Genomic DNA, 17,269 nt, shown 5'->3' with positions numbered 1-17,269 from the left:
AATAATATTTCTTGCGCTTTGTTGGAATGCGAAAAGCTTGATTTGAAACAGAAATGCTTCGCTGGAAAATGGAAAAGGGGAAAAATGATTATTGCAGATTATTTTTAATAATTTAGAAGAATTTTAATTAATGATTTTCAAGTCTTTTTGGATTTTTTTTTCTTCAATCAATTTAGTATTTACAGGCACGGCCCTCGAAATCACGGATAGTTTGATGTGTCGGACAATTTACGATTCCTCGTGGGTCTCCAGTTTTAGCAGGTTTTACGACAGCATAATGACGAAAACTTCCATAATAATTAGCGTGATAACGAAAACATCTCTAATAATGAACCATTGTTTGGCCTCTCCTGATTACAAATTTGAAATTTTATAGGTACGACTTAGTCATACGATTTTCAAAGATACTGAAGATTACTGATATGAGTATGGGCATTATGAAAATACTCTTCTGCATACTCTCTCGTATGTAGTAATTTTTAATGAGCTATAATCAATTGAGCCTCCCTATGTCTGATGTGGCTTCAAATACTTCACGTTTTTATCGCATTTTTCGTGATTGTGCAAGGTTCTAAGAAGAATACAAGAACAATATAATAATACAAGAATGCGAACTAATTAAGCGTTCAGCTTGCTCAAAATGCGTTAAAATGACGCCAACGCGAGCGTCACAAGTCTAGCAGGAAATCCCAGTTTTGCCATCCGGGACTTACAACCTCTGGCGAGTACTACCGGCAAAGGAAAGGCCCATATATGTGGTATCCTTTTGGCTACAGGTATTCCCAAGAGGACATCGATGATTTATTTTATGAGTAAGTAAGTAAATTATAGTTGAAGGAGATCTTGTGACTAATTGATTCCTTGCACACAAATTTTAATGATGAATGTCCATGCTATAAACGACCTTGCTTATTGTTCAAGCTTTCAAACTATTACATATTTACACTTTTTCATGGTAAATGCAATTATTAGATAATGAGAGACGACAAGAGAGGCAAACTATGTAAGAAAATAAATGCCCATAATTAAATATTGATTTATTTACCGATTTCTTAATAATGGTTTTAACGCTTTAGACGAGCGTTAAAATAAATCTAATCGTAATACCAAGAATACACTTGACAGAAAACATACTTGAAATTATGATAAACTTTATTCTTTAAATTGTAATGCTTTTGAAATAACATCTTTCAATATTATAAATTATTCTAAAATTGCGTAAAAACTATTATGCACTATTGTTTACAAAATTTACAAAAGTCATTAGCACAGCACTATAAATCGCTGATTTTCTAGCTCTAACTGCTTGACAAAGCAATTAGAGTAATTCTGAACATACTTCAATTTTTTTTAGTATGAGGTGGGAGCTTATTTCCAATGTTAGTGTCAGATTTCCACCTAACCTTAAATGTGTTTAGGCGCCTCCGTATGTTAAATTTTTAAAAGAAAATCCAGCTTTTAACTTATTTTTATTATATATATATATACCTAATACGGTGTATATATACCTGCTAACAAGCAATGGTAAGAATAGCTTTCCTAATACCATATATTTTCGCTACTTGAAAAAATCATGATGCAATTGCTATCTATACTTGTAGGAACGAAAAGGTACTTTTAAAGTGGAATACCTCCAGAAAATCGAGGCGGAAGTGCAGGATCGTTGGAAAAAAGAAAAAATCCATGAATTCGATGCTCCCACCACTCCTAAGAAATCCAATGAGGAAAAATTCCTGTGTACTTTTCCTTATCCGTACATGAATGGACGTTTGCACTTAGGGCATACGTTCTCCCTATCTAAATGCGAATTTGCAGTCCGGTATGCAAAAACCTAGTCTTACCCTCAAAAAATTATTATTACAAAACCTTAGATATCAACGCTTGAAGGGCAAACAAGTCCTCTTTCCTTTTGGACTCCATTGCACTGGCATGCCAATAAAGGCATGTGCAGACAAGCTCAAGAGGGAGATTGAACTTTATGGATATCCCCCTCAGTTTCCCGAAGATGAGGAGGAAGAAGTGAAAGAAGAGAATGATGGGCTGCCTAAAGATAAAAGTAAAGGGAAGAAGAGTAAAGCTGTAGCAAAAGTTGGTTCAGCCAAGTTTCAATGGCAAATCATGCAAAGTCTTGGACTGAAAGATGAGAAGATTGGAAAGTTTGCTGATGTTAACTATTGGCTGGAGTATTTTCCTCCTTTAACTGTTAAAGATTTGACTGCCTTGGGTATTCATGTAAGACATTTGGAATGCATTTTTTTAGCCAAATTTGAAAATATGCCAAATAGGTGGACTGGCGCCGCACATTTATTACCACAGATGTCAATCCTTTCTATGATTCCTTTGTTCGGTGGCAATACTTGAAACTAAAGGAAAGAAATAAAACTAAATTTGGCAAAAGGTACACTATTTATTCAGCTAAAGATGGCCAGCCTTGCATGGACCATGATAGGGCTACTGGAGAAGGTGTAGGTCCTCAAGAGTACACCCTTATTAAAATGAAAGTTTTGGAACCACTTCCAACAAAATTAAAGTAAATCAATAATTATCGAGTTTTTCACATTTTTATAATGATGAGTTGTTAGGCCATATTCGGGAAAACCAATTTACTTTGTGGCAGCAACTTTAAGACCTGAAACAATGTACGGGCAGACTAACTGTTGGATTCACCCTGATATTAAATATATAGCTTTTGAGACTATTAAAGGGGAGGTGTTCGTTTGTTCAGCAAGGTCAGCAAAAAATATGTGTTTCCAAGGCTTCACAAAGGTGGAGGGAGAGTTTGGAGTTCTTTGTGAGTTAATCGGACAGGTGATGATAATTTGGAGGAATAAATTCTAATGATTTTCTAATTGAAACCTTTACAGGATTTAATGGGGTGTGCCCTTAAAGCTCCTATGACGTCTTATAATAAAATTTATGCCCTTCCTATGTTGACAATTAAAGACAATAAAGGAACTGGTGTAGTCACTAGTGTACCCTCTGATTCTCCTGATGATTATGCTGCTCTGACAGATCTTAAAAAGAAGCAGGTATTTTTAATGGAATAATCTTAAGAGTCACTAAATACTAAACATCTTTTCAAAGTCTTTCAGAGAAAAATATGGTCTTAAAGATGAAATGGTACTACCATATGAAGCCATTCCTATAATAAAAGTACCAGAATTTGGAAATTTATCTGCAATTGCTGCCTATGATATGTTGAAAATCCAAAGCCAAAATGACAAGGAGAAACTTACCCAAGCCAAAGAAATGGTGTATTTAAAGGGATTTTATGATGGGGTATATTTTATTCAAAGTTCTAAATCAGCTCTAGCTATTTTATGGTTTCTTAGATTATGTTAGTGGGGGAATATAAAGGGAAAAAAATCCAAGACGTCAAGAAATCCCTCCAGAAAACCCTAATTGATAATAATGAGGCAGTAATTTATTATGAGCCTGAAAAAACCATAATGTCTCGTTCAGGAGATGAATGTGTGGTGGCTCTGTGTGATCAATGGTATTTGGATTATGGAGAGGAAAACTGGAAGAAGCAAGTTTTAAAGGCTTTAGAAAATATCAATACTTACCATGATGAAGTGAAGAAGAACTTCATGGGTTGCATTGATTGGCTACATGAGCACGCATTTTCGCGCACCTATGGTTTGGGTACCAAGCTACCATGGGACCCCCAGTGGCTTATTGAGTCTCTATCAGATTCCACTATTTATAACGCCTATTATACTGTGGCTCATTTACTTCAGGTACCTATAGTTTCATGTTAAAATATACATGCTATTTAAAGACTTTAATTAGGGAAACACTTTCCGCGGTAATAAACCCAATGCCCTTGGCATCAAAGCGGAACAGCTTACTCCAGAAGTTTGGGACTATGTGTTTTTTAAAGATGCCAAGTATCCTCAAAAATGCGGCATCAAGAAAGAATCTTTGGACGTCATGAAACGTGAATTTGAATATTGGTACCCAGTGGATGTTCGAGCTTCCGGCAAGGATTTAGTGCAAAATCATCTGACGTATTTCATTTACAATCACTGTGCTATTTGGCCAAATGATGAGTCAAAGTGGCCGAGAAGTATCAGAGCAAACGGGCATCTTTTGCTCAATTCCGCTAAAATGAGCAAAAACGACGGGAATTTTTTAACTCTCACGGAGGCCCTTGGGAAGTACAGCGCCGATGGAATGAGGTGGTTACATATGGCATGTAGAAGTAAAATGGATTTGTATCTTTGGTCGTAGATTATGTTTGGCAGATGCCGGAGATTCAGTAGAAGATGCCAATTTCGTTGAAGCCTCTGCTGATGCTGGCATTTTGAGACTTTACACTTTTATTGAATGGGTCAAGGAAATCTTGCAATCCAAAGGAAGTTTACGGTAAGTATATAAAATGCCTCAAAATATGTTTGCAATTTCCTAAATTCTGAAAGATTATTCACATGTTCTGGAATACCCCACCCTGAATAGTCCAGGAAAGACTCTAAGATCATTATTAAACTTGCTTTCTAGATCCGATAAAAACTATTCTTTTAATGACAAAGTATTTGAGAGCGAAATTAATCTGAAAATCAAGGAAACTGACAATTTTTACGGTAAAATGTTATTTAAAGAGGCTCTGAGAACGGGGTTTTTTGAGCTCCAAGCAGCCAGAGACAAATACCGTGAACTGTCTTTGCTGGATGGCATGCATATAGACCTAATTTTGAGGTAAAAAAATGTCTATTTTGAATTACATTTTCTTGAAGAATGTTTTCGTAGATTTATCGAAGTGCAGGCACTCCTTTTATCCCCAATTTGTCCACATATTTGCGAGAAAGTGTGGGAGTTACTGGGAAATGTGAGTTTTTTGCCTCCATTTTAACTGTAAAAAAATTTATTTTATCGATAGAAATCCAGCATAGTGAAAGCTACATGGCCAGCAGTAGGTACAATCAATGAAATTGATATAAAGGCTTCGGAATACCTTATGGAGGCCGCTCATTCCTTCAGAGTGCATTTAAAAATTTATTTGCAAGGTTAAGTTCGCATTTTGATTGAACCCAAAAATTTGTTTAATTATACTATACATAGGCTTAAAATCAAAGCAAAATCCCAACCCTCCTCCAATGGAAAAACCAAACGTGTGCACCATATGGGTAGCAAAGTCTTTTCCTCCTTGGCAGAGCTGCATTTTAACAGTCCTGAAAGAGTACTTTGTGGTATTTTTTTCATTTGTAGAATAAGTAACAGCTTGCGTAATTGAAATTTTCCAGAAAAACGGCGGACTTCCAGACAATAAAACATTATCAACCGAGTTCACAAAAAAGGAAGAACTGAAGAAATACATGAAGAGAGTAATGCCTTTTGTTCAATCCACAAGAGAAAAAGTCAATCAGTTCGGTCTCAAAACTTTGGCACTCACTTTAGAATTCGATGAGGCCGAAATTCTGAGCAATAACAAAGTTTATTTGGCCAATACGCTTGACGTAAGCTCATTAATTTGTGCTTATTTCGATGCATATTTTTTTTTGCAGGTAGAGGAAGTGATAATTAAATTCACAGATGACCCTGACGCCAATGAGAAAATGCGAGAATGCTGCCCAGGCTCCCCATTTGTACTTTTCTCGAACAAACCTGGAGTGAAACTCGAACTTGTCAATCCCACACCATCTTCCGGTCTTTTTTCCAAGTACATTGTAATTAGCGATGGAGATACTCATAGAAAAGTTGCAGAAAAATTAGCGAAACACTTCAAGGAAATAAAAAGTACTTTTCCTTGTCCTTAATCGTTTACATCTCACAATGACAACATTTCAGAGCCAGAATTAGTGGAGCTCTATCGCTTCCAAGACCCAATAATGGGCCCTGTTACACTGCCGACCTTCGGAGAACCCTTAAAAGGAAAAGAACGTATTTCTCCTGATGCAGTCTTCAGAGTAGACTTGGAGAAAGGTAATGTTCGTATTGAAAACGGCACCAAGGCCGTCGAGATTGGAAAGCAAGTCATTTATTTGCTTAAGCCTTAATGTTCATATATTTCGTATTTATTTTATTTTATTGTGCATTAACACCTGAGTTAAATTAAAAAACTTAAAACTTATTTCGATAACATCCCTTTAACGAATAAATTATCTTGACTTCGCATTTCTGACCTAACACGACTCAAAGAGTGCTCTAAAGCATCTGCCTCTTGTTGTTCTTTAAAAATCCTTTTCAATGTTCTTAATGCCGTTCTCACACACTCATCTCCTTTTTCCATTATAGCTTTCTTCTCCTCAGTTTCCAGTTCCTCCATAAACTTCATGCCTTCCTGATGTTCCAATTCTTTTAAATTGTCCGAAGCCCAATCTAACACTTCATTCGGAAATTCTGCAATTTTCGCACAGTGTATCCCGTAGCTTTTGTCGCACTCTCCAGGCTTTACTTTATAAAGCGGCATTATTGAGTCACTGGAGCACAGAGCCGATACATGCAAGTTCCCAACTGAGGGACTACTGTCGACAAGTTTGGTTATTTTATGGAAATGAGTGGCGAATAACGAAAAACTTTTTACGTCTGTGGCTAAATGTTCTGCTATGGCCCACGCAATGCCACATCCATCGTAGGTGGATGTGCCTAGAAGAATTCGTTGTTCATGAAGTTAAGTTTGCCCAGTAACTCACCTCTCCCCAATTCATCAATAATCACAAGTGAGTTCTCGGTGGCGGTTTTTAATATGGTAGAAGTTTCGATCATTTCCAACATAAAAGTGGACAACCCCTTCAGCTGGCAATCGTCCGCTCCCACTCGAGCCAAAATTCCGTCCATCAGCGACATTTCTGCATTTTCGCAAGGCACGAAACACCCTATATGAGCCATTAGTACACACACTCCTATGGACCTGATATAGGTACTTTTGCCACACATGTTGGGTCCGGTGATTATGTAGAACGTTTTGTCCTTTTGGTTAAAATTCACGTCGTTTGGAATAAAATCTTGAGGGAGTTGGTGCTCTAGACATGGATGTCGAACCTTGCAATGGGTGGGTTTTAAATAATTAAACTACTGAAACGTGGTCTACAACCTTCTCGAGTTTTAGCACTCTTTCCCCATCAGTCTTCAGAATAGGTCGAACATAAGGGATTTTGGCTGACACTGACGCTATAGCAAACGAAGTGAGCACATCCAAAGTGGCAAGAACCATGTTAATGCTGCGCACAGTGTCTGCATATCCTGCTGCCACTGTGAGCATCTCGTCCACCATTTCCTTCTGAAGTGTTTCGAAGCTTTCGTTTATTGAGGAATATTTTTCATTGAGCACATTTAAACTTTCGTTCCTGAATCGGACCCCGCCAGCCACAGCATCGATAATTTTGTAATTTTTTGCCTGCGAATTGTTTTATAAAAATATATTATTTGTGTGGTAATTTTCAATACTACATGTCTTAAAGCATGTTCCTCCTTCTTGGTGATTCTAAAGAAGTAGCCATGCTGAGAGGTAAATTCCAGCTTAATGGTTTTACCCTCCTCTAAAGACAAATCCTTTGCAGCCTTATGTAAGAGGTTTTGCATCTTCTCCTCAATGCTTTCTTTGCGTTTATGCAATTCATTGAGTTCTGGACTTACATTACTTTTGATCAGATACTCCCCCCTTAATATATTACCAATTGAAAATTAAAAGTATGGTGTGAGACAATATCGAAACTTACCTGTCAACTAAATTGAGATCCAATAAAGTCTCAATCATAGTTTGAAATTTTGCCATATCAGTGAGGAATTCTCCTAATGGAGATGTAATGACATCCTTCATTGACTTATTATTTACTTTCCTCAGGATGCCTACTAAAGAAGGCAAGTAGTTAATTGCTTGATACAATCGGTAACAGTCCTGTAGTTTCGCTTTTTCACCAGATAATTTCTTGGACAATAACATTAAATCTGGAATTCTCTTTAGAGCCTCCTTACTAATAACTGACTGAAGTTCTGAGTTGCGTACTAAACACTCCACAATATCCAGTCGTTCTTTAATTATATTTACATCTTTTAGAGGTTGTTTTATCCATTGCTCCAATAGCCTTCGCCCTTGTGGGGTTGTGCAATGATTTAGAATTCCAATTAAACTGTAAGCTTTGCCAGATGCGGTGAAAACTGGGGCTCCTTCATTGTTGAAAGTGGGCTTAGGCAAGATATTGAGAGCATAAAGAGCAGCATTATCTATTCGTACATGTCTATGGGCATCTACAGTTTTCAATCTGTATTGGTTAAAATTTGTCTCACTGCCAGTAAGATTTAGGAAGGAAATAATGGCCCTTAAACAGCTCATGGCTTCATTTAAATTTGTTTCAGGAATTCTCTCAGAATTCCTTGGCTGCCGCACTTGGAAAAACAACAGTCTATTCAAGTCTTGGATTATATCATCAGAGTTAAAGTCAGATTTCTTCACTTGGGCCACAAGTATTCCATTACGTTCTAAGATGTTTTTGAGATTGATCAACTCTGATGAGTTCCCATTAGGTATAATACATTCTCTTGGGCTAATTTGAGCCAGCAACGCTTCAAATTCTGTTAAATGTTCATTATCCACAAATTCAGATACCTCAAAAACCAAATCTGTGGTGTTAACATTACTCACAGCCAATGTTCTTTCTTTGCCAAACTTTACAGCCATAACACAATTTGAAGAGTCAATTGTGGCATTTTCAAAAAGCACATGCTCAAACTGAGTGAGATTCCCTGGAGATCCTTTATACTCCAATTGCCACTCATTGCTCTTTCCTGCGATTTTTACATAGACCTCTACTCGGTACTGGCGTACTAGTAGCAGCTCACGAACAAAAGTTTCCATCTCATGTCTGCTTAAGCAAACGTAGCTTAGCTTGGAATGCTCACCCATGTTTTTGATGATTTTTGAGGTAAAATCTGCTGCTAGCTGAGCATCAGATCCATGGGCAGTGTAGTAATCAGTGCGGTTAAATAGGCGAACGGTTGAGGCGCTCTTTTCGGGCAAACTTTGGTAGAACTTGATGAATTGTTGTTGGGCAAGATCCAAGTTGGGGGTTGAAAGGGGTTCGGCAGTCATTGTATTTCGGTGAGTATCTATTAGGTACTTAATGGCCAATGTTTATGTATTTTTTAAGTATTTTATGATCGTTTTTTGTTAGTTTATAGCACAGATTTTCCTAAAAGAATAAACATTTCCCGATCCCGCCATAATTTATATATTTTTTTGGTTTGTATGTCAATCAGATTGATCTGTCAAAATTATTGACAGTGTGAATTATTCTATCGAGGGTACTCAAACCTTTGCAAGTTTGAAGTGATTAATAGAGCTGTGTTTGAGTTATTAATATTGTTACCCAATTCCCTTTTACTTTAGATTTTTAAAAATTATTAAAAAAAACTATAGAAGTAAATATATTACCAAAACATACAATTTTATAAATTCACCGCAAATTTTAAATAAGTAGCAATCGAAAATACGTTCTCTTTATAGTTAATTTGCTTCTAGTTTACCACCATTTAACTCCAAAACCCAGAATCAACATCGCCAAACCGGTGAACCAAACAAAGTTCCTCAATGGAGATCCCCCGTTTGGTAAATCATTCAGGTGCAATTGTTCCAAAAGTTCGCTTGGCACATCAATAAAAGTCTTATTTAAACCGTTCTCTTTGATCAACACCCTCAGTTTCTCGATATCAACGCAGTCTCCATCGGACGACCAAATAGTAAGAGTGGAATTTGGCACTTGTTCAGTTAAATTCATTAATAGATCAATACTCAGGGCGGCTAATCCGGCTCGAACAGGGAATGTTATGTTTTGAGTAACGTTGTTAACTTGAATGACTTGGATCATATGTTCGATTTGGCTGGAATTGTAAGCCCCTGTGGCGGAGCCTGAATAGTTGGTGGTCCAGCCAATCGAAAGAGTTGAATTAAGGAATAATTTTGCTCCCTGAAAGAATTCCTTAGAGTCAACTGTAGGCGGGTTTGCATCTATAGGTCCTGGGAGAATGTCAGCGTTGATCCAAATAGGAAAAAGTCCCTAAAAAGAAGTTTTAGCGTTTAGATCACTCAACTTAATTATCTGCTCAAACCTCATCAAAATTCTTCACAATTTTTGTAGAATTTTTAAAGGCATCCGTAGATTTAAAGTCTAATTTGATTCCCTTTCTGGTTGTTTTAGTAGTATTGGCTTTTAAATTAAATTCTTTGGTTTGATTCAAGAACTTCTCCAGAGACAAATCAGAAGCGTTCAAAGGAGGGTGGGCCATTATAGGTATTATTTTGGAATCATTAAATAAGGTACCCATAACAACATCTGCTTCTATCATGTTAACATTGTCTGAAATCAATAAAAAATATTCGCTAATCTTAATTTTAATATGTGAGTGTTGTTACCATTGGACAGTGTAGTATTTAAGTAACTTTGATTGTTTACTGCGTGCGCCCATGTAATATTTGTGAGATTTTGCTTTACCCTAGGCAAAAAGTCCTCCACCTCTAATCCAGTGGTCATTATAGAACTCCAAGATGCGAGAAGCAGAAAAAGGGAACTTAAGAAAAACATTTTTTTGAGACGTTTATCACTCTCCAGTTAATCTATAACTAAAAATAAGTATAAGGATACCAGACAAAAAATTTCTGTGATTATAAGAACTTCGCACCTGCAATTCACTGATAAACTACGCAGGGCAACCTATTAACGTTCAATACAAATTAATCAAATATAATAAGAGTAATAATCAACACTGATTAACGGAGGATGTGGTTAGTAATAAATGAATAAGTACTAGAATTTCTAAAATTATGATTTCCATTTGTAAAATGGAATAAAGAAACAATTTAAGAGTCTGAAATTCAGGAAGAGTTTTTGTACATTCTCTACGTACTGTACGATGTCAATATCGATAATATATAGCAGAGTGAAATTGTACTAAATTCTGTACATTTATTGCAAAAGCGACAACCATATACCAAATCACAATCACCATTTTAATGAAATTAAAAGATACGAAGCAAAATTAATTAAATATTGTTACCTTAAAGTGTTGTTATTACAGTTATTTTGTGTGCAAAGTAAACAACACTTAACATTGCGTTACGATTAGAAAATAGGCTTTGCTACTACTGTATTGACACAACGCAGGAACAGAGCTGATCACCAGCCCTAGCATTCCATTATGATAATACTGATAATTATTAGCGAGCAAAAAACAAAAAGTATTCTTACCCTGTAACACACTTGGTTATTTGTGCACGTTTAAAAGGGGTTTCCCACATAATTTGCCTGTGAATTCCATAACAATATAAAATTTGAGATTATAAATAAATTCATTAACTCCTATTGTATTTTTGAGAGTAAGAGGTTCAAGATGTTCTCAACCTTGGTGAATTGTTAAATCGATATCGATATGGTTTTCTATACTTACATTCTATTTTACTCGCATCAAAACTCAATACTTACCCGCTACTATTTTTATGACAGCTGTCATCAAACTTTGTTAGCAAATTTTTCTAAAGTTTGTGGTTAGGTTTCACGTTATGTTTTTCACCCCCTCAGAGTTATATTTTCCATTAATATGTTAGTTTTACGCCGTTTATATTCAAAACATGCTGGTAGATATCTCAGAAACGATCCTGGTATTAGTAGGCGGAAAGAAATGTTTGAAACGCCAATACAAACTGAAGAAGACTGTGATTTTGAAGACTTGGAATCAGACTTTATGACTGTGGACAAATCCTATAAAGAGCATTTGAGGGAGGCACGACTACTCAAAGAAAGGGAGAAGTATCTCCTGGTAAAGCAGAAATATTTCAAAGAAAAATGGCCCAATTTTTTAACTTGGCAAGACAAGGAATTGATTCGGTATTTGCACAACAAAGAGCCTGAGGAGTGGACAATTGAAAAGTTGTCTGAGGGATTTCCAGCACTTCCAGAAGTGATTCAGGTATTTTACAAAGAGTAAAGTTGTTGTTAATATAAAATTGATAATAGATAGATGAAATATGATGGTACTCTCAGATCTAAATTTCATGTAAAATTTTATATCATTGTTTCATGGTTAATTTGCTTTGTTTTCAATATACAAGATGTGATATGTGATGAAAAATTTAACAGCATCACTCAATTTCTTAGATTCAAATTAATTCAATTTTTCTTTTACTTTCAAGTATTGCCTTGTAAAAATTGTTTCTAATCTTAATAATAACTTAAATACCATATGAAATTATTTAAGTTAAAACACCTTGTACATGACATCCATTGATTTGATTCTTACACACTATGAGATATTTATCTCCTTCCAGAAAATTATCAAAGGAAGATGGACCAAATCCAACCAGAGCAAAATACTCAATCATGACAAATCAGTGCTGCAAAACTGGGACAATTATAAAAATGGAAATTTCACTGATCTTCCAGAAGACCTGAAGCAACATTTAAACAAATTTTCCGATAGGAGACTCACACTTCACAATAGTTTTATACCCTCGACAACCTTAAGCATTGGACCTAAAAAGGGAGGGGAATTTTCTGAAATTATCACAAGCTATCAAAACCTTAGAAATAATACTAATGAAGAAATTAGCATTGAAGATGAAAATAGTAGGGATAGAGATGAGCTAAATGCTACCTTAAATCAGACATATAAAACAAAAAATAGAAGCCGGGGAGTTACTTTGAGACAACTGGAAAAAGATGTTGCTAGAAAAGCTAAGGAAGGACGAGTATCTCTAGAAGAAAGGCTAATTATTGAGCAGTCAGGATTTAACAAAGTAACACAGAACAATGGACAAATTATTCAGCTTCAACCTGATGAGGAAAATTTAGTAAAATATACAGGAAGTCAAAGTAGAGTAAACCTGGCAGAAAAAAAGATGCAAGATGTTTCACATTTAATTTATGTAGAAAAAATTAAGATCCCTCCAGACATTTACAAAAAGGGGTACACCTACAAGATGAATGACTGTTTTTATGATAGTGATGGTCTGTTTTTGTATAGAGTCCCTGGTATGATACAATAAAACATATTTATCATCCATTATTATATTGTAGTTGCTACTTGGAACTTAATCTGTCTGCATTATCTCCCAATACTTCTTAACTTCGTGTCCCTCCCAATGTTTCTCTCGCAGCCTTGTTTTAAAGATGCTAAAAATTAATTAACTTAAATTACAATTCATGATAAGTATATCAAGAATCTTACTTCATAACTTGAGTATATACATTGAGTTCATGTTGAGTCAAACCTTGCTGCAAAACTTTCAAATTGTACTCAACCACTTCAACTGAATCCATTCCAATCAGTGTTGTGTCAGGACCTGGTTGTTGTAAGCTGTGCCAAACTGCTAGATTACCTAATTCCGCGTTGTTTTCCTTGAAAAAAAGTACTAAATAACTCGTAGTATGTTCGACGGAAAAACCTACAATACACAGTTTTCTAGCCTCAGCACAAACATTCTTAATAGTCTGAGTTGCGACGTGCCAGTCACGTTCTCCTAGATTCGTTAACAGCCCCAAGCCATTAACAGCGGCATTAACGATACCCAACTTGTATTTCTAAGGAAAAAAATGTTTTTATTGTTTATTTGTTAATAGTTTTTGGAGTTACTTTAAACAACGGCAGGAACTCGTTTAGAGAGTCATCAAACATGGTCAGTCTGGCATAGGATAAGACCATATCCAATTTAACTGAACTTTTTTGGACACATTCTGCCAACGGTTTTATGGGGTAACCAGTAACGCCCATAAATCGAGCTTTTCCTGACTTTATAATCTCCTGGACTGTGGGCAAAGTTTCTTTCAGAACGACGTCCAGAGAAGAGGCGAATTCCACGTCATGTACCTACATATCTATATATATAAAATTGTCGGTTTTTGGTGGATAGTTTCAACCTGCAAAATATCCACATAATCTAGCTTCAGCCTTCTAAGTGAGTCATCTATGCTTTGTCGTGTTTTTTCCGCGCTGAAGTCAAATTGTTTTTTGATTTCTTTTTCGTATCTGCCCACTTTCGTTGCAATGTAATAGGCCTTTCTGGGAATTCCTTGCAGGATCTATACAAATTCTTATTTAAAATATAATTACCAAGATTGAGAATGTTGTGTTTACTTTGCCTAAAACTTCTTCAGATTCCCCATGACCATAGTAGGGCGCAGTGTCGATGTAATTTATACCACTCTTAAGAGCTCGGACCAGGGCTTGTCTGCATTTTTCTATGTCAACATCACTGTACAAAATGTTAATATTATATAAGAATTAGATAGTGTAGCTACGCTCTTACTTGTAGGCATAACAAAATACCCCCGTCCCAAAAGCGATCTTAGAGACTTGAAGTCCAGTGCTCCCGAAATCATTGTAGGTCATCTTCCTGGTTTGCTCCTCATCGTGGAAGCCTGGCACAAAAGTTTCTGGCAAAATACCCGACATTTTTTTGTTAAAAGAACGCGACGAACCTCTAGATTCTGTTATTGCAACTGCTATAAATAGACGCGCTTATATACGGTTTATGTATTTCTCAGATAACGGAAATCAAGAAGCTGTTACTATTTGTTTGCTTATAATGTGGCATTATCTCGAAAGTGAAAATAATATTGGGCAATTATTGTGGGTATAGGAGATGCATTAAAGTGCCCAAATTGAGGCTTCACGCTGGGTGAACGTGCATCTGAACCACTTGTTATTTTCAACTCTTCAAATGTAGGTCTTAAAAATAGCATATCTGCCGTATAAATTCAAATGTAAGCAACTTGTTTTCATGCCATTTATATCCGTATTACATAAGACGTCTCTAGAAATAACATTAAACAAAATTTACATACTTAAACAGCAAACCAAACGTGTCCATTTATTTTACATTATATTACATGCTATCTAAACAGTTTTGGTTTAAATTTAAACATAGCGATAAGAAAATTTAATATACAATACGTTTTTCTTTAAGTTCCACCAGATTATTGAGTCAAGACTCACAGCCCAACCTGAATTTGCCCCATAGATTTCAGCTCCTCAGCAACTTGGAAATTACACCCAGTCGTCATTAGAATATCCTCGACCCCCACACCCTCAGCCACCTCCGTCAACGTTAAACCGTTCTCTTTGTCAACGGTAAACACCGCCTTTTCCGTTATTATTAAATCCACCACTTGTTTACCTGTTTAAAAACAAACAAATCAATTCTTTCCAATTAAATGAATGACAAACGGACCTGTGAGGGGTAAAGTGCAATTCTCCAGGATCTTTTTGCCGCCGTCCTTGGCGGCGTGCTCCATGCAAACTACGACTTTAGTCCCGGGGGCAGACACCAAATCCATGGCCCCACCCATTCCCTTAACCAGCTTCCCCTATGCCAAGAACTATTTAAAAATGTATAAAAATCAATGCGTTGTTTGCGTACTGGTATCATCCAGTTGGCCAAATCCCCATATTGAGACACCTCCATGGCCCCCAGTATCGTCAAATCTATATGTCCTCTGAGGGGGATTTAATCTGGTGAAAAATTCCAATATAAATCTGCTCACCCTCTGATCATGGCAAAGCTTTCATCGCTGCTAAAGAAGGAAGCTCCAGGAACAATAGTAACAGTTTCTTTTCCTGCATTTATTAAGTCAGGATCGAGGCAATTAGGCAACGGGAACGGCCCTAGACCTAAAATACCGTTCTCAGATTGCAGAAATATTTCCATATCATTGGGGATATAGTTGGAGGCGAGCATGGGCATTCCGATTCCTAAGTTTGCTGAATTTTTTGGGTTAAGAAAAAACCGCACAACAAAGGCACTTTACTCAAATAAAGGATACCATACATTCCATCCTTGAACTCCAAAGCGGCCCTCCGGGCTATTCTTTCTCGTTTCTCAGCAGCAGGATTGCGTTTCACCACAGATTCCGCACTATCCGACATTTTTTGAACGGTAACTCTCTTAAAAAAACCTTCTAAGCTTTACGATTTTTAATCGAAAGTAACATACTTCAATGCGTTTTTCGTATTTCTCCCCTAAAATTATTCTATCAACATAAATCCCTGGTAAATGCACTTGATCTGGAGTGATGTTTCCAAGATCCACAATTTCCTCAACCTCAGCAATAGTTACTTTGGCAGCCCTTGCCATAGTAGGGTTAAAATTCCTGGCTGACTTGCTAAATATGAATTATCATTAATAATAAAACCAATTAAATTTGCCCAGGGTCTACTTGAAAATTAAATTCCCCACTGGGTCAGCTTTCCAAGCTTTGATTAAAGCAAAATCCCCAGTAATAGCCTCTTCCATAATATATTCTTTGCCATTAAATAGTCTTGCTTCACGCTGGTTGCTGGCTAAGGCAACTTTCCCTTTATCATCATATTTAATTGGTGACCCACCCTCATGCACTAAAGTACCGAAAGCTGTGGGTGTGAAAAATGCTGGAATTCCTGAGCCACCAGCTCTGATGCGCTCAGCTAATGTGCCCTTTAATTAAATGCTAAATAAACAAAAGGCAAAAAGCACCTTCATGAAGTTTACTTGAGGAGTTAATTCAACTTCCAATTCTCCAGATAAAAACTGTTTTTCAAATTCAGCATTTTCACCTACATAGCTGGATATCATTCTTTTGATTTTTTTCTGTTTTAAAAGCAGGCCTAGACCAAATTTGTCTACGCCTGCATTGTTAGACACTATCGTCAGATTTTTTGCTTCATGCTGCAGTAGGGCAGCAATGAGGTTTTCAGGTATACCACATAGGCCAAAGCCTAAGAAAAAGCATATTTATAAATTGCCTTTTATCACAATTTTTCGTTTAGATTAATTATACCTCCAACAAGCAATTTGGACTCATCTTGTATATCCCTTATGGCCTCTTTAATATCCTTGTAGATCTTTCTTCTTTGACTGTTTGATTTAGTGGCAAAGGCACAAACTGCAAACTACAAATGAATTTCACCTTGTGTACTTTGATTAGAGGGTTTTGATGTGTTAATCTACCTTGTGAGTATTTTTCGCAGAACTTAAACTCAGTAATTTACCACTACTGGATATTATGCAAATTTTATTTAAGTTTGAAATGAAAGATTTCAGCATTTTTAATGTTGGGAAGACAGGACGAAAGGAAACTTATGTTGCTTAGAAAAAAAATTGTTTTATGAGATAATAAGAATTTGACAAAAACAACTACGTAGATTATGAAGTAATTTGTGATAATGAGTATGTATTTAACATAAAGTTAAATTAGAATAACACACAGCTTTTACTTTCAATAGTGCAAAAATAGAAGTATGTAAACAAGTAGACCTAACCTCAGAAAATTTGACAGCTATTGTTTTTTATTTATAATGTGCATAC

At 36.2% G+C, this 17,269-nt stretch overlaps 6 protein-coding genes across 7 annotated transcripts; 2 read left to right on the top strand and 4 right to left on the bottom strand.

Moving 5' to 3' along the window:
* Positions 1 to 1,385: 1,385 nt before the first annotated feature.
* On the top strand, positions 1,386 to 6,169 carry LeuRS (Leucyl-tRNA synthetase). The gene is made up of 17 exons (XM_066396742.1): positions 1,386 to 1,524; positions 1,602 to 1,819; positions 1,872 to 2,232; positions 2,286 to 2,530; positions 2,583 to 2,808; positions 2,865 to 3,029; positions 3,085 to 3,279; positions 3,333 to 3,740; positions 3,793 to 4,181; positions 4,234 to 4,368; positions 4,501 to 4,698; positions 4,750 to 4,828; positions 4,880 to 5,006; positions 5,062 to 5,189; positions 5,244 to 5,456; positions 5,505 to 5,736; positions 5,788 to 6,169. Exons 1-17 carry the CDS (start codon positions 1,522 to 1,524, stop codon positions 5,994 to 5,996), a joined length of 3,531 nt encoding a protein of 1,176 aa, XP_066252839.1. The 5' UTR covers positions 1,386 to 1,521; the 3' UTR covers positions 5,997 to 6,169.
* Positions 6,068 to 9,088, bottom strand: spel1 (DNA mismatch repair protein spel1). The gene is made up of 5 exons (XM_066396743.1): positions 7,659 to 9,088; positions 7,390 to 7,600; positions 7,034 to 7,336; positions 6,633 to 6,981; positions 6,068 to 6,585 (listed from the first exon to the last, which is right to left on the bottom strand). The coding sequence occupies exons 1-5, from the start codon at positions 9,026 to 9,028 to the stop codon at positions 6,068 to 6,070; spliced, it is 2,751 nt and encodes a 916-aa protein (XP_066252840.1). The 5' UTR covers positions 9,029 to 9,088.
* A 258-nt stretch (positions 9,089 to 9,346) lies between these two features.
* On the bottom strand, positions 9,347 to 11,295 carry LOC136412973 (protein FAM151B). Of its 2 annotated transcripts, none has more exons than XM_066396253.1 (4): positions 11,181 to 11,295; positions 10,349 to 10,555; positions 10,045 to 10,292; positions 9,347 to 9,992 (listed from the first exon to the last, which is right to left on the bottom strand). In XM_066396253.1, the coding sequence occupies exons 2-4, from the start codon at positions 10,515 to 10,517 to the stop codon at positions 9,459 to 9,461; spliced, it is 951 nt and encodes a 316-aa protein (XP_066252350.1). In that variant the 5' UTR covers positions 10,518 to 10,555; positions 11,181 to 11,295; the 3' UTR covers positions 9,347 to 9,458. The 2 variants fall into 2 exon arrangements, with proteins under 2 accessions (XP_066252350.1, XP_066252351.1); XM_066396254.1 differs by lacking the exon at positions 11,181 to 11,295 and adding an exon at positions 10,615 to 10,666.
* A 199-nt stretch (positions 11,296 to 11,494) lies between these two features.
* Positions 11,495 to 12,987, top strand: LOC136413074 (putative neugrin-like protein DDB_G0288135). Its single transcript, XM_066396436.1, has 2 exons — positions 11,495 to 11,898; positions 12,257 to 12,987. The coding sequence occupies exons 1-2, from the start codon at positions 11,530 to 11,532 to the stop codon at positions 12,971 to 12,973; spliced, it is 1,086 nt and encodes a 361-aa protein (XP_066252533.1). The 5' UTR covers positions 11,495 to 11,529; the 3' UTR covers positions 12,974 to 12,987.
* On the bottom strand, positions 12,833 to 14,458 carry LOC136413075 (uncharacterized). The gene is made up of 7 exons (XM_066396437.1): positions 14,234 to 14,458; positions 14,062 to 14,179; positions 13,845 to 14,006; positions 13,561 to 13,794; positions 13,377 to 13,508; positions 13,156 to 13,325; positions 12,833 to 13,100 (listed from the first exon to the last, which is right to left on the bottom strand). Exons 1-7 carry the CDS (start codon positions 14,377 to 14,379, stop codon positions 13,019 to 13,021), a joined length of 1,044 nt encoding a protein of 347 aa, XP_066252534.1. The 5' UTR covers positions 14,380 to 14,458; the 3' UTR covers positions 12,833 to 13,018.
* A 310-nt stretch (positions 14,459 to 14,768) lies between these two features.
* On the bottom strand, positions 14,769 to 17,209 carry SCOT (Succinyl-CoA:3-ketoacid CoA transferase). The gene is made up of 10 exons (XM_066396737.1): positions 16,913 to 17,209; positions 16,743 to 16,854; positions 16,454 to 16,680; positions 16,143 to 16,399; positions 15,920 to 16,088; positions 15,750 to 15,870; positions 15,471 to 15,687; positions 15,347 to 15,422; positions 15,158 to 15,293; positions 14,769 to 15,103 (listed from the first exon to the last, which is right to left on the bottom strand). The coding sequence occupies exons 1-10, from the start codon at positions 17,006 to 17,008 to the stop codon at positions 14,919 to 14,921; spliced, it is 1,596 nt and encodes a 531-aa protein (XP_066252834.1). The 5' UTR covers positions 17,009 to 17,209; the 3' UTR covers positions 14,769 to 14,918.
* Between the last annotated feature and the right edge of the window lie 60 nt (positions 17,210 to 17,269).

The sequence above is a fragment of the Euwallacea similis genome, chromosome 13, assembly GCF_039881205.1.
Source record: "Euwallacea similis isolate ESF13 chromosome 13, ESF131.1, whole genome shotgun sequence".
In the NCBI taxonomy this organism is placed as follows: domain Eukaryota; kingdom Metazoa; phylum Arthropoda; class Insecta; order Coleoptera; family Curculionidae; genus Euwallacea; species Euwallacea similis.
The sequence above is the reverse complement of the archived record's forward strand: the minus strand, read 5'-3'. Positions and strand labels throughout refer to the sequence as shown.

Coding starts and splice junctions, on each gene's coding strand:
- SCOT (XM_066396737.1), bottom strand. CDS start 17,008: ATGCTGAAATCTTTCATTTCAAACTTAAATAAAATTTGCATAATATCC. Junction 16,681..16,742: donor GTCCAAATTGCTTGTTGGAG/GTATAATTAATC, acceptor GCTTTTTCTTAG/GCTTTGGCCTATGTGGTATA. Junction 15,104..15,157: donor TTGCACTTTACCCCTCACAG/GTCCGTTTGTCA, acceptor GTTTTTAAACAG/GTAAACAAGTGGTGGATTTA.
- LOC136412973 (XM_066396253.1), bottom strand. CDS start 10,517: ATGTTTTTCTTAAGTTCCCTTTTTCTGCTTCTCGCATCTTGGAGTTCT. Junction 10,293..10,348: donor AAATACTACACTGTCCAATG/GTAACAACACTC, acceptor TATTGATTTCAG/ACAATGTTAACATGATAGAA. Junction 9,993..10,044: donor TTGTGAAGAATTTTGATGAG/GTTTGAGCAGAT, acceptor ACTTCTTTTTAG/GGACTTTTTCCTATTTGGAT.
- LeuRS (XM_066396742.1), top strand. Junction 3,741..3,792: donor CTGTGGCTCATTTACTTCAG/GTACCTATAGTT, acceptor GACTTTAATTAG/GGAAACACTTTCCGCGGTAA. Junction 4,699..4,749: donor CATATAGACCTAATTTTGAG/GTAAAAAAATGT, acceptor ATGTTTTCGTAG/ATTTATCGAAGTGCAGGCAC.
- LOC136413075 (XM_066396437.1), bottom strand. CDS start 14,379: ATGTCGGGTATTTTGCCAGAAACTTTTGTGCCAGGCTTCCACGATGAG. Junction 13,509..13,560: donor AGTTCCTGCCGTTGTTTAAA/GTAACTCCAAAA, acceptor TTTTTTCCTTAG/AAATACAAGTTGGGTATCGT. Junction 13,326..13,376: donor AGGCTAGAAAACTGTGTATT/GTAGGTTTTTCC, acceptor CTTTTTTTCAAG/GAAAACAACGCGGAATTAGG.
- LOC136413074 (XM_066396436.1), top strand. CDS start 11,530: ATGTTAGTTTTACGCCGTTTATATTCAAAACATGCTGGTAGATATCTC. Junction 11,899..12,256: donor CACTTCCAGAAGTGATTCAG/GTATTTTACAAA, acceptor ATCTCCTTCCAG/AAAATTATCAAAGGAAGATG.
- spel1 (XM_066396743.1), bottom strand. CDS start 9,028: ATGACTGCCGAACCCCTTTCAACCCCCAACTTGGATCTTGCCCAACAA. Junction 6,982..7,033: donor GAGTGCTAAAACTCGAGAAG/GTTGTAGACCAC, acceptor ACCCATTGCAAG/GTTCGACATCCATGTCTAGA. Junction 6,586..6,632: donor TATTGATGAATTGGGGAGAG/GTGAGTTACTGG, acceptor GAATTCTTCTAG/GCACATCCACCTACGATGGA.